Source organism: Saccostrea echinata, unplaced genomic scaffold (genome assembly GCF_033153115.1).
Source record: "Saccostrea echinata isolate AGI-Se365-2 ecotype Australia unplaced genomic scaffold, CSIRO_AGI_Sech_v1 ptg000030l, whole genome shotgun sequence".
Classification (NCBI taxonomy): domain Eukaryota; kingdom Metazoa; phylum Mollusca; class Bivalvia; order Ostreida; family Ostreidae; genus Saccostrea; species Saccostrea echinata.
Window position 1 is genome coordinate 25478224 of NW_026889779.1, and position 16189 is coordinate 25494412.

The 16189-nt window shown below is 32.8% G+C and overlaps 1 protein-coding gene across 1 annotated transcript; it reads right to left on the bottom strand.

Annotated features, from left to right (window-relative positions):
- Positions 1-602: 602 nt before the first annotated feature.
- Positions 603-11357, bottom strand: LOC133197600 (vesicle-associated membrane protein/synaptobrevin-binding protein-like). The gene is made up of 7 exons (XM_061333706.1): positions 11207-11357; positions 8907-9059; positions 7301-7407; positions 6812-6904; positions 6058-6138; positions 5006-5104; positions 603-4720 (listed from the first exon to the last, which is right to left on the bottom strand). The coding sequence occupies exons 1-7, from the start codon at positions 11262-11264 to the stop codon at positions 4553-4555; spliced, it is 759 nt and encodes a 252-aa protein (XP_061189690.1). The 5' UTR covers positions 11265-11357; the 3' UTR covers positions 603-4552.
- Between the last annotated feature and the right edge of the window lie 4832 nt (positions 11358-16189).

The window sequence follows — 16189 nt, forward strand, 5'->3', positions numbered from 1 at the left end:
ACTGTGTACTCCTTCACCATAAAACACACACTCATACACAACAAAACCTCAAAGAAAAAAAAATTTTTTTTTAATCAAAGTATAAGAACCCGGTTTCAAATGAAAGAATATAGAGATGCACCAAGACAAGATCATCCTGGTGAAATATATGTGTATATATATCTAATTTATACTTAAACACTCGAAGCATACTCCATCAACTTTTGCTAGACAAAGAGAAGTAAAAGGAGTTACATGTATCTATCTTAGTGTACACCTGTTCCAAGTTTTATTAAAAATGGACCAAGTTTAGGAGTAGCATTTTGAAAGAATTCTACTTCTAGTGACCATGGGAATGCGTACCGTTCATCAGAATTGAATACCAATAAACGGAAAGTAGTATCTTTGTGTAGTATAGTTTACCGAGTTATGCAAGGAATCTGAGGCTTGTTTGATATCAAAATCCCTAAATTAACGCGTTCCTTTTATTGGCACTCACTTACTCCTCGATCACCCCCCCCCCCCCCATGAATTTTTGCCAATATAAACTTTTCTATAGAAAACACCAAAGTATAGTCGTCAAGTAAGGTACATACCTCAGGGAAAGATCAGAAAACAAGCTCTATATATTCTGTGCAAGTTTTAATGATCGAGAACTTTGGCAGCTTTACACTTTATTTTTGGTAACATTAATACACCAAATTGTGTAATATCAAGAAAATGGCTGCCTTGGTATACAATCTGTTACCAGTTTATTCGACTCTAGCATGCTTATACATGATACAGGTAATGAGACAGGAAGATACGCAGTTTGAAGTAAAATAATGAAACTATCAGAAATTAATACATGGAAAGTTATTAAAATGATACATGACTGCTACCAAATAATTCATTGGTGGATATGTGAAATATATATCTTAACCTATCTTAATATCTTAAATCTGAAGTCAGAGTGTGTCTATAGATAGTTCACACACACACAAAACAGCACTACCCACAGCATATCATCAACCTGTTCATCAAGGCATCTTTTTAAATATTCTACTGATCATTACATGTTTTTCTTATAAATAAAAGTATTATTTAATATTCCTTGATAAATTAAAATTAATGCACCGTAATGTAAGCTAATAATACATTTTTTTCTTTGCAGTCAGCAACTATAAATAGCCTTTAATTTGACAGATCCAGTAGAGGCAATTACAATGCAAGACTCAGGAGTCTTAATGCAACATACTAAACGAGACTGTATATCTTTGAATTTCTTGGCATGTCTCTTTAAACTAACATTTTAAAATGAAATTTGTATATGTTAGTGATGAATAAACAAACTTAAATATTCATAAAATTAAATATAATGTATCAATGCAGTATAATGCAGATCAATATATTTTTTCTAAAATTTATTCTCGCCATTGTTTGTAAGCATTACCTCCCTTTGCAATGCTAACCTGAAATCAGTAACAACTAGAAAAAACAAGAGGCCCATGGGCCACAACGCTCACCTGAATAACTTCGGCCCTGCTGTTCTTCACCAGACGATCTTTTTGTAATACCTATTGTGGCCCCGCCCTACCCATGGGGGTCATGATTTTAACAATTTAAAATCTACACTACCCCAGGATGTTTCCATATAAGTTTCAGCTTTACTGGCCAAGAGGTTTTTGAGGAGAAATTTTTTAAAGATATTTCCTATATATTTCAATGTAAAACTTGGATTCCCTATTGTGACCCCCAGGGGTCAAGATTTGAATAGTTTAGAATTTACGCTGCCCCAGGATGCTTCTACAAAACTCTTAGCTTTCCTGACCAAGTGGTTCTTGAGAAGAAGATTTTTAAAGATTTTTTCTATATATTTCATTGTAAAACTTGGATTCCCTATTGTGGCCCCGCCCTTCCCCCAGGGGTCATGATTTTAACAATTTAGAATCTACACTACTCCAGCATGCTTCCAGTAAGTTTCAGCTTTTCTGGCCCAATGGTTCTTGAGAAGAAGATTTTTAAAGATTTTTTCTATATATTTCAATGTAAAACTTGGATTCCCTATTGTGACCCCGCCCTTCCCCTGGGGGTCATGATTTTAACAATTTAGAATCTACACTACCCCAGCATGCTTCCATATAAGTTTCAGCTTTTCTGGCCCAGTGGTTCTTGAGAAGAAGATTTTTAAAGATTTTTTCTATATATTTCAATGTAAAACTTGGATTCCCTATTGTGGCCCCACCCTTCCCCCAGGGGTCATGATTTTAACAATTTAGAATCTACACTACCCCAGGATACTTCCACATAAGTTTCAGCTTTTCTGGCCTAGTGGTTCTTGAGAAGATTTTTTAATGACCCCACCCTATTTTTGTCTTTTCTTGATTATCTCCCCTTGTAAGGGGGTTTGGCCCTTTATTTTAACAATTTAAACTCCCCTTTACTCAAGGATGCTTTGTACCAAATTTGGTTAAAATTGGCCCAGTGGCTCTTGAGAAGAAGTTGAAAATGTGAAAAGTTTACAGACGGACGGACAGACGGACGGACGACCGGTGATCAGAAAAGCTCACTTGAGCTTTCAGCTCAGGTGAGCTAAAAACTGTGTCCAAGTCAGACAGAAGGACAGCTAGACAGACAGTGCCACATCATTATACCTTCCTTCCAAGATATGCATATATAAACACATTGCAATGTACTAATTTTTAATTAAATAATTCCCTTAATAATAGATTCTGTTGGACCATTTAGATGATACATGTACTTGAGAGGTACAAAGGTACAACCTTTCATAGATTGGCATATATATACAATAAATAATTACATACACCTTATGAGTTTATGGTTAGACTGAGATTATTATCAGGTAAACATCCACAGTGCAAGTAAGTTCTATATAACTTAACCTTCTCCCTAGACCAACTAGACGTAAGTTCCATCACCAAAATCTTGCAGTATTTTGTGGACATTTTATAGGAATGGCTACAAGTCTGAAATCTTAAAAAGCCTTCATTGGTGTGTATTCATTGATATTAGCAAGCAATAAAAACTGAGCAACCTAAATTTTCTTCCTCATCAACTTCACAAAACTCAATCAAATCCAATCTACTGCATTTCAACATGTGATTACTTCAGAAATTATCAAACAGGGCATCCCCTCCCCAATACTGAAGTTTGATAAGCAGCAAATCTTCCAAAGATTTTGGTATAGGATTTTTACTGCGACTTAAATTGCTTCAAAGAGGACATAAAAGGCTCACAATTTACCAACCTGTTCTGTGCAAAATAGTATCAGAACCAGCAATTTATACTGTATAATAAAGATGTTTAAAAAAATCAAAACCAAATACATAAGCAACCTCCAACAGATTTTTTTTTAATAGTAAGAATATTGTGTTCCATCAGCATTGCAAGTCAGAATGATGATACAAATCTAACAGATTCCTAATATCTTAGTTTCCTGTCTGTCGATTGGAAGACACATTTATTGAAATTCAATCCAACCTACTTTACAGATGCTAGCATGCTCTGTACTTTTTTAAAATAATTTTTATTCTGTATTTTCTATCATATCGTAGACTGAAAATATCTTGACATTTGTTGAAGACAAGAATATTTTGAAAACTTTGGTCATAGATTTATGTAACTATACAATATTTTTAGGTTAGAACATTTTTTTTTATTTTGCTCCAAAAATGTCTGGCAAGGTTAAAAACACTGATTTATGGATAGGGCTGTCAAAGAACATCTTGATTTTCTGTTGAAAACATATTAACTTGATAAAAACTCTAACAAACTCTCTACATTTTAACACATTCAACAAAACATACAAAGTCTTACAAATATTCCCAGTAAAACAAATTTCAGAGCAACTATCTACTACTAACTGATGTATAATAACAAGTAAAAAGATTGTATATATTTCATTGTCTATGTAATGACGAGGGTGGGGAACAAAGACCTACTGTCAATGATTTACTGGTTCATGAAATAATTACAAGTCTGTAAACAAATTTAACATCAACATGCATTTACTTGGCAAACAATACATTGCACACCATGTCCTGATAGTAAATACACAGCCAGCCTTACAGTAACTCATGCATGTATCAGACAGTGTATATTTACATTATACACCATCATATCATATAATTATTGCATCAACAATATTTTATTTATCACACATCAGACAATGTACCTATGTACAATGTACAATGTACATTTTTTCTCTATGTCTTTAGGTAAGCTTGTACAGAGTACCTGATGTATGTAACAAACTAAAATCTCACATACCATACATTTAAGTCAATAAAATTAAACATCAATGTAGGATTCTTAAAATTGATTTTGAACATGAACATTTCTTTTTTTTACAATGAACAAGAAGAAAAATTTCTTCAAAGAACCTACTTAAATTTGTAATCAAGAAAAGAAATCTTTGGACAGTAAATTTAATAGCTGGTGCCTGAAATAAACTGGAGCTGGAGCAATCAACCGCGACAGGTAGAACATTTTCTCATGGTTGATCAGCTGTTACTATCAAAATCAAATTTCTCGGAACTTTCCAAATCTATGTTTTGTCTGTTAATGATAAATTTCAAAAGATGAATTTTCCAATAAGAAGTCCTAAAATGAACGTGATCACTAGGTAAACAATGGGAGGAAGGTTTGGGATGGCCTGTTGTGCAGGTGCAGGTGCACTTGATGAGGGGGGAGAGGACACTGTATCTTTAATTGCTACTTTTCTCAGTCTGACCTCCGTTTCCTGCAATAGAACAACTTGAAAGTAATAACATGCATACCTAACACATAGCTAATCTTAACTCATGAAATAGAACAACTTTAAAGTAATAACTTGCATATTTTATTTACATGATTATCTTGAAATTCAATTATCTTGACATTCAAAATTTCTCCAAAAACTGTGTGTATCAAGGGTTTGGTTTTTTTTTCCTACCAATGCTAAAGATTCAAGTTTCTTAAATCAATGATGACCTAGATACAATGATACATATATTTTCATTATCAATAGCAGCATTAGCTAGATTACCTTTAACTTTGCGTTTTCTTCATTCAATTTTTTCACCTCTGCCTGTAAGCTTTGAATATCTTCACCTTTCTTCCCTTGCTCAGATTCCACTATTGATGCCTGAAAGAATTAAATGTATTCTGATAACTCTCTTTACCATAGTAACATATCAAAGGTAAAAAATAAAACATGTGATTAATCCTCAAAATAAATGCAAGATGATTTTCATAAATATATTCAACATTTGTATGTTAATTGAAATTTCAAAAAGTGAAAGGAGACAGATAGCCTGTTAATTTGAATTCATGGTGAGTTATAATTTTCTAACTAAATCTTAATATGAAAGATACATCTATATTATCATTATGGATAAATGCATTTATATATATTTTTTAAAATCTGAAGAAATTTATCAATTATTTTGTTTTGAAGCAAAAGCATGTAAAAAAAAAATCAAACAAACAAAAACAAACAAACAAACAAAAAAACTAACAAATTGCTCAAGTTGATATGGCAGGACTGTGAAGCAATTACAATTCCAAAAAAGAAAACATATATTGTTTACAGACAAACAGATGGACACCTTACTATTGCATAAGCTCTTCTGGTCTTTGACCAGTAGAGATAAAAATTGTAAAATTTTGATTATTATGGTTAAGTCCTAAATTAGGTGCATATTGAAGAAACACTTATACAGAAGCACCAATTCCATGGTTATCGTGGACATCAACATTAACAACAACAAAAAATCATATTCCTGCTCTGCAGTGGTGGTTCACAAAAAGAACTTTCTTAGTTATTATGAAGGAATTTTAAATGAAAAACAATACTTACATACATTTTTAATAACACTGACAGCAAAGTCAAAGGTTAACTCTGACGGTGCTTTAGAGTTTGCTTCACAATCTGGCCAATTAATTTTTTTTTTTTTGCTTGCAGATTACACAGTGATAGGCATTTGCATATTTTAACTTGATACACTTTATAATAAAGAATTAAATTAACCAAATCAATAATTAACTAAACCCATCAATATCTTTAAGCAGAGGTGAAGTGAATAAGTGACTAAGTACATATGTAGGTGGAGAGGTTTCTAACTGGACTTGTTTGACAGGTTTGCTGGAAGCTGGTTTTTCTTCTGATTCTTTTACCTGCTGAAAATAGCAGAAAAGTGTGCCTACAAATGTCTTACTTATCTAGTTCATAATATGAGGGGAATTTGGGTAAATACAATGAACTAAATACAAACTTATTAGCTAAATCATAGCCAATTAATTATGAACCTGTAACAACATTACTGTTTTCAAAAATTATGAATGTTCTCAATTTAAAGCATGTAGATCTTTGTTCATTATAATGATCTTAGTTACTATATAAAATTATAAAGGAAAAAAGTTTGCCAATAGGAAAAGTTCACTACATCATATAAGCTATGATGTATATAATATGTAAATTTTATTGCAAATTTACTGTAGAAGCACAAATTTTCTTGGGGATAAAATTTCGTTGAATTGTCATCTAAAAGGGATTTGGTGGGCATTAAATTTTGTTATTTCAATAGTAACTCTATTCAGTATATAGTCATTAAAAAAATTTTGTGTGAGATTTAACTTCATTGCTAATTGTAAACAATGAAATAAACGAAATTTAATCCCCAACGAATATTTCTGCTTGTACGGTAGATAATATATCCTACATATGTCAATAGTCTCTTCAGAATCTACAAAATCTAACACAAGGAAAATATGCTACTTAATTAAGGTCTAATATGGTTTTAAAGTTTGATTTATTGTGATTGACAACTGTGTGTTAAATGAGATCCACTACCTTTGTCACAGGACCATGACTACTGTCTGCTGGCATTTCAAAAACACACTTCAACTTGGAGTCCATTAATTTGTCTGGAGTTGCCTCCTTCCACTGAAATAAACAAACCCACAATAAGATTACCCAAATATCTGTATGCCTAGAGAGGTATCGTCCCATAATAAACTAGTCTTTTAATATCTCTTCTCACACAATAAAAAAATACAATTCTACGTTGTTGTCTCTTATAGAATCCCAATTATGTTCTCATCTTAGCAAAGGGGCCTTGGTTTATGCCAAGCTGAATAGATCTAAACTAAATAAAGAAGATGCTTATAGTTAATACTTTAAATTCCAAACATCTTTGGCAGACTACGGCTACTTCTTTTTATCATGTTTTTTTTTTTTTTCAAATTCTTGAGATTTTTGGTAGGTCAGTCTTAAAACACATCTAATAAAAAAAGTGGCCCCTGTAGTATATAGAGTATGGTAGATAATTTTGAGACTTACCAACTGTTCCTGGCTTTCAATAGGACCATCAGGAGCAAACATTGTCTGAACCATGAATTTGTGTTTATTCTTTTCTTGTGGGTCATAATCAAATGGCTGTAGCATGACTGTAATGAAAGAATTAATATTTGATAAATACAGCAATTAATTGAATGAATCAAATGACTCTAAAGAGACAACTTTGACCTTGAAACACACGAATATGAAATTTAAAATGATGATCATTAACATGACTAAAATATGAATATAATATTTTCTCAACAATTCAAAAGCAACAGCTACATTTAAAATTGAGAACAAACAAAACTTTAGTCCATCAAAGATAGCATTTAAGTTATTCTCATTTTCACAATAAGCCCCCCCCCCCCCCCTTAAAAAATATGTATGTGTGTTTCTGATTACCCGACCCACCCTATTTTTTTTCAGTTAATTTAAATTCTTGATCCTACAAATTTTCTCGTAAAATTATGAGTTTCCGTAACTATCTCCTTTTTTACGAAATCATAATGGCAGTGCACATGTTCGCTGCAAGAAGTCTGTGTTCGTTGCTGTTTCATGTCCTTAATATAATCATAAAATCATCCTTTTCAAATTTTTTAAAGAGGAAAATGTAATGAATTAGTTACTTGGAAATGGATCTGCTTTCAAAACTTTTATCATCAATTATACAGAAAATAAAGGTCAGATGTAGCATCCAAGCAAGTCCCTCGATGCATCATAGGGCTGTCACAGTTACCCGAAATAACCGAAAACTGCAGTCCAAATTGTTTGCCTAAATGGTTCGTTTCTTTTTTTTTCTGGATTTCAGTTCTGGTCTTGTTTACATATTAGAATCTGTTTTATACAAAAAATGGCGATGAAATCAGAAGAATGATGATGACGACAGTGATAAATTAACATCGCAACTGAAATCTACTTCATTCCATGACAAAACACTTCCCATCCCAAAACTAAAGGTCAGATCCAGCATTTGAAGCAAGATACATAGATGCATCACCCAAGTTTGGTCCAAGTATGGCTTACAGTTCACTAGGCATGGCCTTGCTCTAAAATTTTATTCATGACATAAACGCTAACACAGATGCCAGGGTATGTAATCACATAAGCACATTTCAATTTGTCAAGGTGACCTAAAAGTATGGACAACACATAAGGCCAAACAAAAAAATATGTCTGGTTCCGGTTACACCTCCATAAAAATTAGGGTAGGTAGGTAGGGATTTTTTTTTTTTAACAAAATGATTTTCTTAATTTTTTTTCTTTAGCAATAATACCTATCACTGCTTTGCAAATGGCATTCAGATGTGGTGTGATAATATACTAGTCAATTGGTAGGGGACACCTACATGCTAGTTTGCTTTGGATTTAACACTATTAAACTATGTTTTGCAAGGAGACCGTCATTGCTGAAACTGCCATTGATGGAAATCGGGGAAAATTCCAGAAAAAATATGAAAATTGCCAAAAAAAGTTTAGGGTCGGGGGTATAAACTAGGGAAGGTCGGGTAACCGGAACCACACATATATTTTTATTTGGCCTAAATTAACATTCATATGGTATGTCATATTATATGCAGAAATTTACAATTATTCAAAAATAACTTACCTGCAACACTGACAGACTGATTTGGCTCAATGATTCCACTGTTGGGTCGCACACAATAGCGCTTTGGTGCTGTAGTTTTGACTTTGAAACATACTCTTTTTTCTGAGGGATTTACCAACTTCAGTTCAGCAGTGACCACGTCCGTAAAAGGACCTAAACAGCACATAAATAAATATTATTGCTGCAAGATAATTGATACTTTTTACTGCACTTATTCAAATTTCTTCAGAGGTAAATCTAAGAGTTTGTGAAAGTGGGCCAGCTTCCCAACTGCTTTTTCAAACGTTGTTGTTCAAATCTTGTTGACTCACGTACATTATTGTTTATTTGATTTTAAATAAAGTTTTTAATATAGTTTATAAATCCTACATCAGGTTCTGTAATTGACACATAAAGTGGTCATTATGTTTCTTTTCTTTCTTTGTTGACATAATGTACAAAACATTCCTTCATCATTATTGAAAAGAAAAGCGTTTTTATATTTAACGAATTTGTATGAAGCAAATGTTTCTTCCTTTCTTTTTTGCATTTTAATGCTTTTGTTTTCTATCATTTTTATTCTCTATGTTCAAGTTCTGTAAGTCTTTCCATGACACTGTATGTGTCAGTATATTTTTATCATTCACTTAAGTAACTTTACACATCTTAAAATAGTCTTGACTTTTTCAATTGGCACAATTTAAAAAGTAATTAAGCACAATATTTGAAAATTTTTCACCTGACGCAATTGATGATTTATTGCGTAATAAATGACACATATAAGATTCTCCAGTGAGATATTTGGGCAACTTAAAAAAATATATCATAATTTCGCAAAATATGCATTATAGATTCACCCACGTTTCCTTGAACATTGTATATAATGTTGTATCATTAAATGATAATGTCCAACCTACCCAGTTGAACATTCAACAATAGAATGCATTATGTGTATTGGCAATGTAGCAAAACAAACAAGGATGTTACTCTATTCAACACATAACTATGAACAATTCAAAGGGTTCCAAATGACAACATGGCAAATCAGTCTAAAGAGGGTAAAAAATTATTATTATATAATTTTTGGGTTCAAGATATCCAATTCACAAAAGGCTTTGTTATGATCAATTTAGAGGTTATCTTTAATTCAAGCCATTTAATTTTTGCTAAACTGATTTGCAGATATATGGGGGGCAACTGTGTTAGACCCAACTTAGGGGCTTGTCCAAAGAGACATTGCTCAATGCTGTGAATGTCTCGTTCAATAATAAGGCATTTACCTTAATGCAGTAAGTTCAAATGACTGTATGTTTGGATCATGGTTTGTTTTCCAAAACCTGCACATTGTTATATCTGTACAAACTGAATTTATCAATGTATACAGGTCCGGCACAATCTCTTGATTAAGCTATATAGCTTGATTTAGCCATATAGCTTTATTAAGCTATTCAGAATAGCCTGATTTAGCTATTTTATCACACTTTTTTCTAAAATGTGTTATTTTCCAAGTATGCACAAAAAGTCGCACCTTGGTGCAGTGATGATATTCAACTTTGAACTCTGATGAAAATAATGCATGTAAAAATCACTCATCAATTTGCGTCTCCTTAAGAGACTTTGTACTCAAAGTTCTAAAAGTTTTGGGGCTATATAAAGCAATTGATTCAGTTACTTCTTCAATGAAATTATAAAGGAGGCCAATTACGGTCAACAAGATAATTGATTGGTAATAATTCAGTACAATGAGAAGCAATCATACTTATCCATGCCTCAATGCACACAAGGTAGTGTACAGTTACCCAAACAATGGAAATTCATCTTTTGCTTAAAAGTATTCAAATGCTGCAATGTTAGAACTTTCTTTGATTTGGGTTGTTGATTTGATAACCCATATTACATATATGAATACTTGCGACTTTTTGTCTATTTTGTACAAATAACATTTTTGTAAAAACCTGCATATAAATAGCTTTATCAAGCTATTTTGAATAGCTTAATAAAGCTATATAGCTATTTCAAGATATATAGCTTAATCAAGAGATTGAGCTGGACCTGGTATAGTGACAACTTTATTAGACTGTACACTTACACAAGTTACTAATTGGTGCCTCGTGTAGTACTTCATTAAATTGTCTGTTTCTTATGAAATGAAAATTATTATATAATTCTCATGTATAAATTATTTGTTAATTAAAGGCTATTGCCCAAAGATTCCGTGCACATAAGTGAACTTAGTCTTTTAATTTTCTTGTGGGATGGGGTCAAATAGCATAACGCCACTTTTCATAAATTCTACGCTCTTTTTACCTTGGATTGCTTACCTCTGAAGCGTAATTCGTTGTCTGGCTCTAATTTTAACACTTGTTCTGTTTTCGCCATCGTAGCTGATGAAATGGCCACGTATTACCCTTTTTAAGATGTATCAATTTTATTCTCCCTTGTCATCTGCCAAGACGATTTCGTGTACTGAGCCTGCGCAATGAGATAATTCATTAGAAATTTTTAACAAAACGAAATTAAACAGATCCCGATCTATTTTAAATATTTAAAAACATTTTTTGTTTCATAAGCTAATGACATTTCAACAAATAAACATGGGAAATGTAATCAAATATATTTTTTGGAATCCCCCTAATGGTTTCATAATTCAAAATGAATAAATGAAAATATTGTATAATTATGAGTCAGGTTGTCAAAATTAATCGGGATCGAAATGCACGTGAAGAAAAACGCGGCTTCGGACTGAACGAAAGCCACATGGGAGGGTTGGAGCCGTGGTCAGGTAGTGACAACCCCGTGGCGTTTTTATTCCATTTATATAGGCCTAGCACCTTTTAAGTAAAACAAATATGGAAGGGAGATTTTGATTTTAAAACTTATCTTTTTTCCATGTACACTTGCTTATTTTTATAATAATGAACACAGCCTGTGCCCTGTCTCATGTTTTTAATAGGTTCATGGTGCTACCGCTAGGGCGAGCGCAAATGTGTATTACTGGCTCTTTGGCCAGTTTTAACTTAGATCCGCCTCTTCAAACCGCACGAGACACTTGGAACGTCTTAATCTCAGCGAGATTCGTAGAGACTAAAAATTCTGGTCTGGTTTATAATAATGAACACAGCCTGTCTCATGTTTTTAATAGGTTCATGGTGCTACCGCTAGGGCGAGCGCAAATGTGTATTACTGGCTCTCTGGCCAGTTTTAACTTAGATCCGCCTCTTCAAACCGCACGAGACACTTGGAACGTCTCAATCTCAGCGAGATTCGTAGAGACTAAAAATTCTGGTCTGGTATCTCTACGGATCTCAGACCAGTATCACATAATCTCATTCGGGGTTTCATGCCCGGACTTCGACCGCTTGTTTCGATTAATACGGGCTGAAATGAATTGGCTGTCCGCTTCAACTTTTTGCTTTGGACATCCTTTTAATTTCCTATCACCATAAAACTCTCATTTCTTACCTCTGAAAGGTTTAAATCCATCAAAATATAAAGTTGTTGATTTTTCATAGCAATAAGCTATTCATTTAAACCTCCGATGCTGAAGAGTTCCAGCAATAGTCTGCCTCAAATACTTCGTACTATGGTTCATTTCTATAGGAAAAATTAGTACTATGTACTATGGTTCATTTCTATAGGAATAATTAGTAGAATGAAGTATTTGAAGCAGGCGTTGGCACAATAAAGACCCATTCACTGCTCAATGGCCCAGAGTGCTGAATAAAGGTCAAAATTTGAATCCCTTCACCGGTATATGGTGACGTCTCTATATGAGTGAAATATTCTCGAACGGGACGTAAAACAACATAAAATCAATCAATTGGTATACTTTTACTCAATAATTTGGGAGGAATAAGAATAAATATAAAGCAGTATGATTTTTAGCTCTACTGGTCAGAGACCAGAAGAGCTTATGCGATAGTAAGGTGTCCGTTGTCCGTCCGTCTAGCTGTCTGTCTGTCTGTCTGTAAACAATTTTTCAAAATGCTACTCCTCTTAAAGTTTTGGTCTGATTTCAATATAACTTGGCACACAAGTAGACTACACTGTCTAAGATTCATAATTTAGTGCATCGGTTTTTGATTTCTATGAACGGTGTTGCCATGGTTACTAAAAATAGAAATTTCTGTGACATTCATTTAAAACTCTACTCCTCCTACAGTTTTGGTCTGATTTCATTATAACTTGACACACGAGTAGACTACACTAAGATACAAAATTTAGTGCATCCGACGGTTTTTGATTTCGATGAACAGTGTTGCATGGTTACTAAAAATAGAAATTTCTGTGAAATTCCTTTAAAACGCTACTCCTCCTACAGTTTTGGTCTGATTACAATATAACTTGGCACACAAGTAGACTACACTACGATACATAATTTATTGCATCGGTTTTTGATTTCAATGAATGGTGTTGCCATGGTTACTAAAAATAGAAATTTCTGTGAAATTCCTTTAAAACGCTACTCCTCCTACAGTTTTGGTCTGATTACAATATAACTTGGCACACAAGTAGACTGCACTAAGATACATAATTTAGTGCATCAGTTTTTGATTTCAATGAATGGTGTTGCCGTGGTTACTAAAAATAAAAATTTCTGTGAAATGCCGTTAAAACGCTACTCCTGCTACAGTTTTAGTCTGCTTTTAATATAATTTGGCACACAAGAAGACTATACTGAGATACATAATTTAATGCATCGGTTTTTGATTTCGATGAACGGTGTTGCCATGGTTAATAAAAAAAAGAAATTTCTGTGAAATCCCTTTAAAACGTTACTCCTCCTACAGTTTGGGTCTGATTTCAATCTAATTTGGTACACAATTAGAATACACTACGATACATAATGCTAGACTGCTGTGGAGATAAGGCTGTAGCAGTGGCTTGCTACGGGAGTATACTGATGCAAGATATATTTTATGGTATCTTCTTCTACAGCAAATGATGAATACTTTTGAGCTTTTCACTGATCTGCCTCTGTGATGGCTTCAATGATAGGACTGATGCTGTAGATAAAAGAACAGAAATACAATATACCGGTAGTAAATCTAGCTAAATTTGTAATTGATAAATACAGTAAAACATGTTTAGTATGAATAGCAAATTTGCAGATATTGTGAAGTTCTTTTGCAATCCCTGGCGAAATTCTAAACAATTCCTAGTAAAATTTTATGAATATAACAAACTTGGATATAGTGATTTTATTGATATAGCGAACAGATTTTCTGTCCCCAAGCAGTAAAAAATAACGAAATTTACATCTTTTTTAGCAAATTTTCAAAGATTTCAAATTCAAAATATAGATTTTTTCTTCAAGTATAACAACCAAATGTATCTAACTATGACATGCAAAATTTAACTTGGGGTTCAAAGTTTTCTGATGAATTGAGTTTTAAATATAAATACTTAGAAAATTAGTATCAGTTCAATATTATATCATAATCTCCCTCACAATCATGCAATAAATGTTCAGTATTTACCCTTGCAGATGTTTATTTAGCTTATTTGTTCATATCTTATATATGTAAGTAGTAGCCTGAATTTATTATCATTCCTAGAATATATCTAAACATACACAAGAAGAATTAAACATATATTTCAGAGCAGTACTATCTTTTCACCACTTTTTTTTAAACCTTCCTCCAAACCAAGAAAAACAATACTGTGTACTATAAAAATAGAAGAATGTGTCAGAAAAGTCCTTTATAATGTTAGAAGCATTTACTTTAACATTGGAATAACAACAATTTTTGTTGATATAAACTAAATGCAATATGAAAATATCTTGAAAAAGTTTGTATTCATTTGTTATGCCCCGCCATGAATATGGCCGGGGCATATAATGTTTGTCATGTCCGTCTTCCGTCCTTCTGTCCTTCCGTCTCCTTCCGTCACACTTTGCATTTAGCTCTGTTCAAAGCTCAGTTTCAAAGAAACTATGCAAGATATTTTTATCAATCTTCATATGCTGATAGATATTGATGAGAGCTATGCAACTGGATCAACATTTTTTGACCTTGACCTTTCCTTTGACCTTGACCTCACTTTTCTTAAATTAGAGTTTAGCTCAGTTTTAAAGATACCATTCAAGATAGTGTAATCAAACTTCATATGTTGATACATACTGATGTAAGCTATTCAACTGCTTCAACATTTTTTGACCTTGACCTTTCTTTTGACCTTGACCTCACTTTTCTTAAATTAGTGTTTAGCTCAGTTTTAAAGATACCATTCAAGATAGTGTAATCAAACTTCATATGTTGATACATACTGATGTAAGCTATTCAACTGCATCAACATTTTTTGACTTTGACCTTTCTTTTGACCTTGACCTCATTTTTCTTAAATTAGTGTTTAGCTCAGTTTTAATGACACCATTCAAGATATTTTTAACAAAATTCATATGCTGATACATACTGATGAGAGCTATTCAACTGCATCAATATTTTTTACCTTGACCTTTCCTTTGACCTTGACCTCATTTTCTTAAATAAGTTTTTAGCTCAGTTTTAAAGATACCATTCAAGAGAGTGTTATCAAACTTCATATGCTGATATATATACTGATGAGAGCTATTCAACTGCATCAACATTTTTTGACCTTGACCTTTCGACCTCACTTTTCTTAAATTAGTGTAAAACTTCATATGCTGATACATACTGATGAGAGCTATTCAACTGCGTCAAAATTTTTTACCTTGACCTTTCCTTCGACCTAGACCTAACTTTTCTTAATAGTGTTAAGCTCAGTTTTAAAGAAACCATTCATAATATTTTTATCAAACTTCATATGCTAATACATACTGATGTAACCTTTTCAACTGCATCAAGAATTTTTGGCCTTTCCTTTGACCTTGACCTCATTTTCTTAAATTAGTGTCAAACTTCATATGCTGATACATACTGATGTAAGCTATTCAACTGCATCAATATTTTTTCACCTTGACCTTTCCTTTGACCTTGACCTCACTTTTCTCAATTTGTGTTAAAATGTTGCATTACTAATATACCCTCGACGGGGCATTCATGTCCTATGGACATATTTCTAGTTCATAAAGGTTTACTTGACTGCATAATTCACATATATTGCAAGATACATTCTAAATGGTGATATTTCTTGAGATGTAATATTTTAATAATCCTGAATCATATTTGTTTGTACCACGTTGTCAAAATTATGCATGAATACAAACGGTTTCAAATAAAGGATAAAAGAATATTCATATATAAGAAACATTTTACAGATTAGCTATATAGCTACTTGTACAGGTTTTAAAACTAGAATATGTGGGTATTAATCTTCTA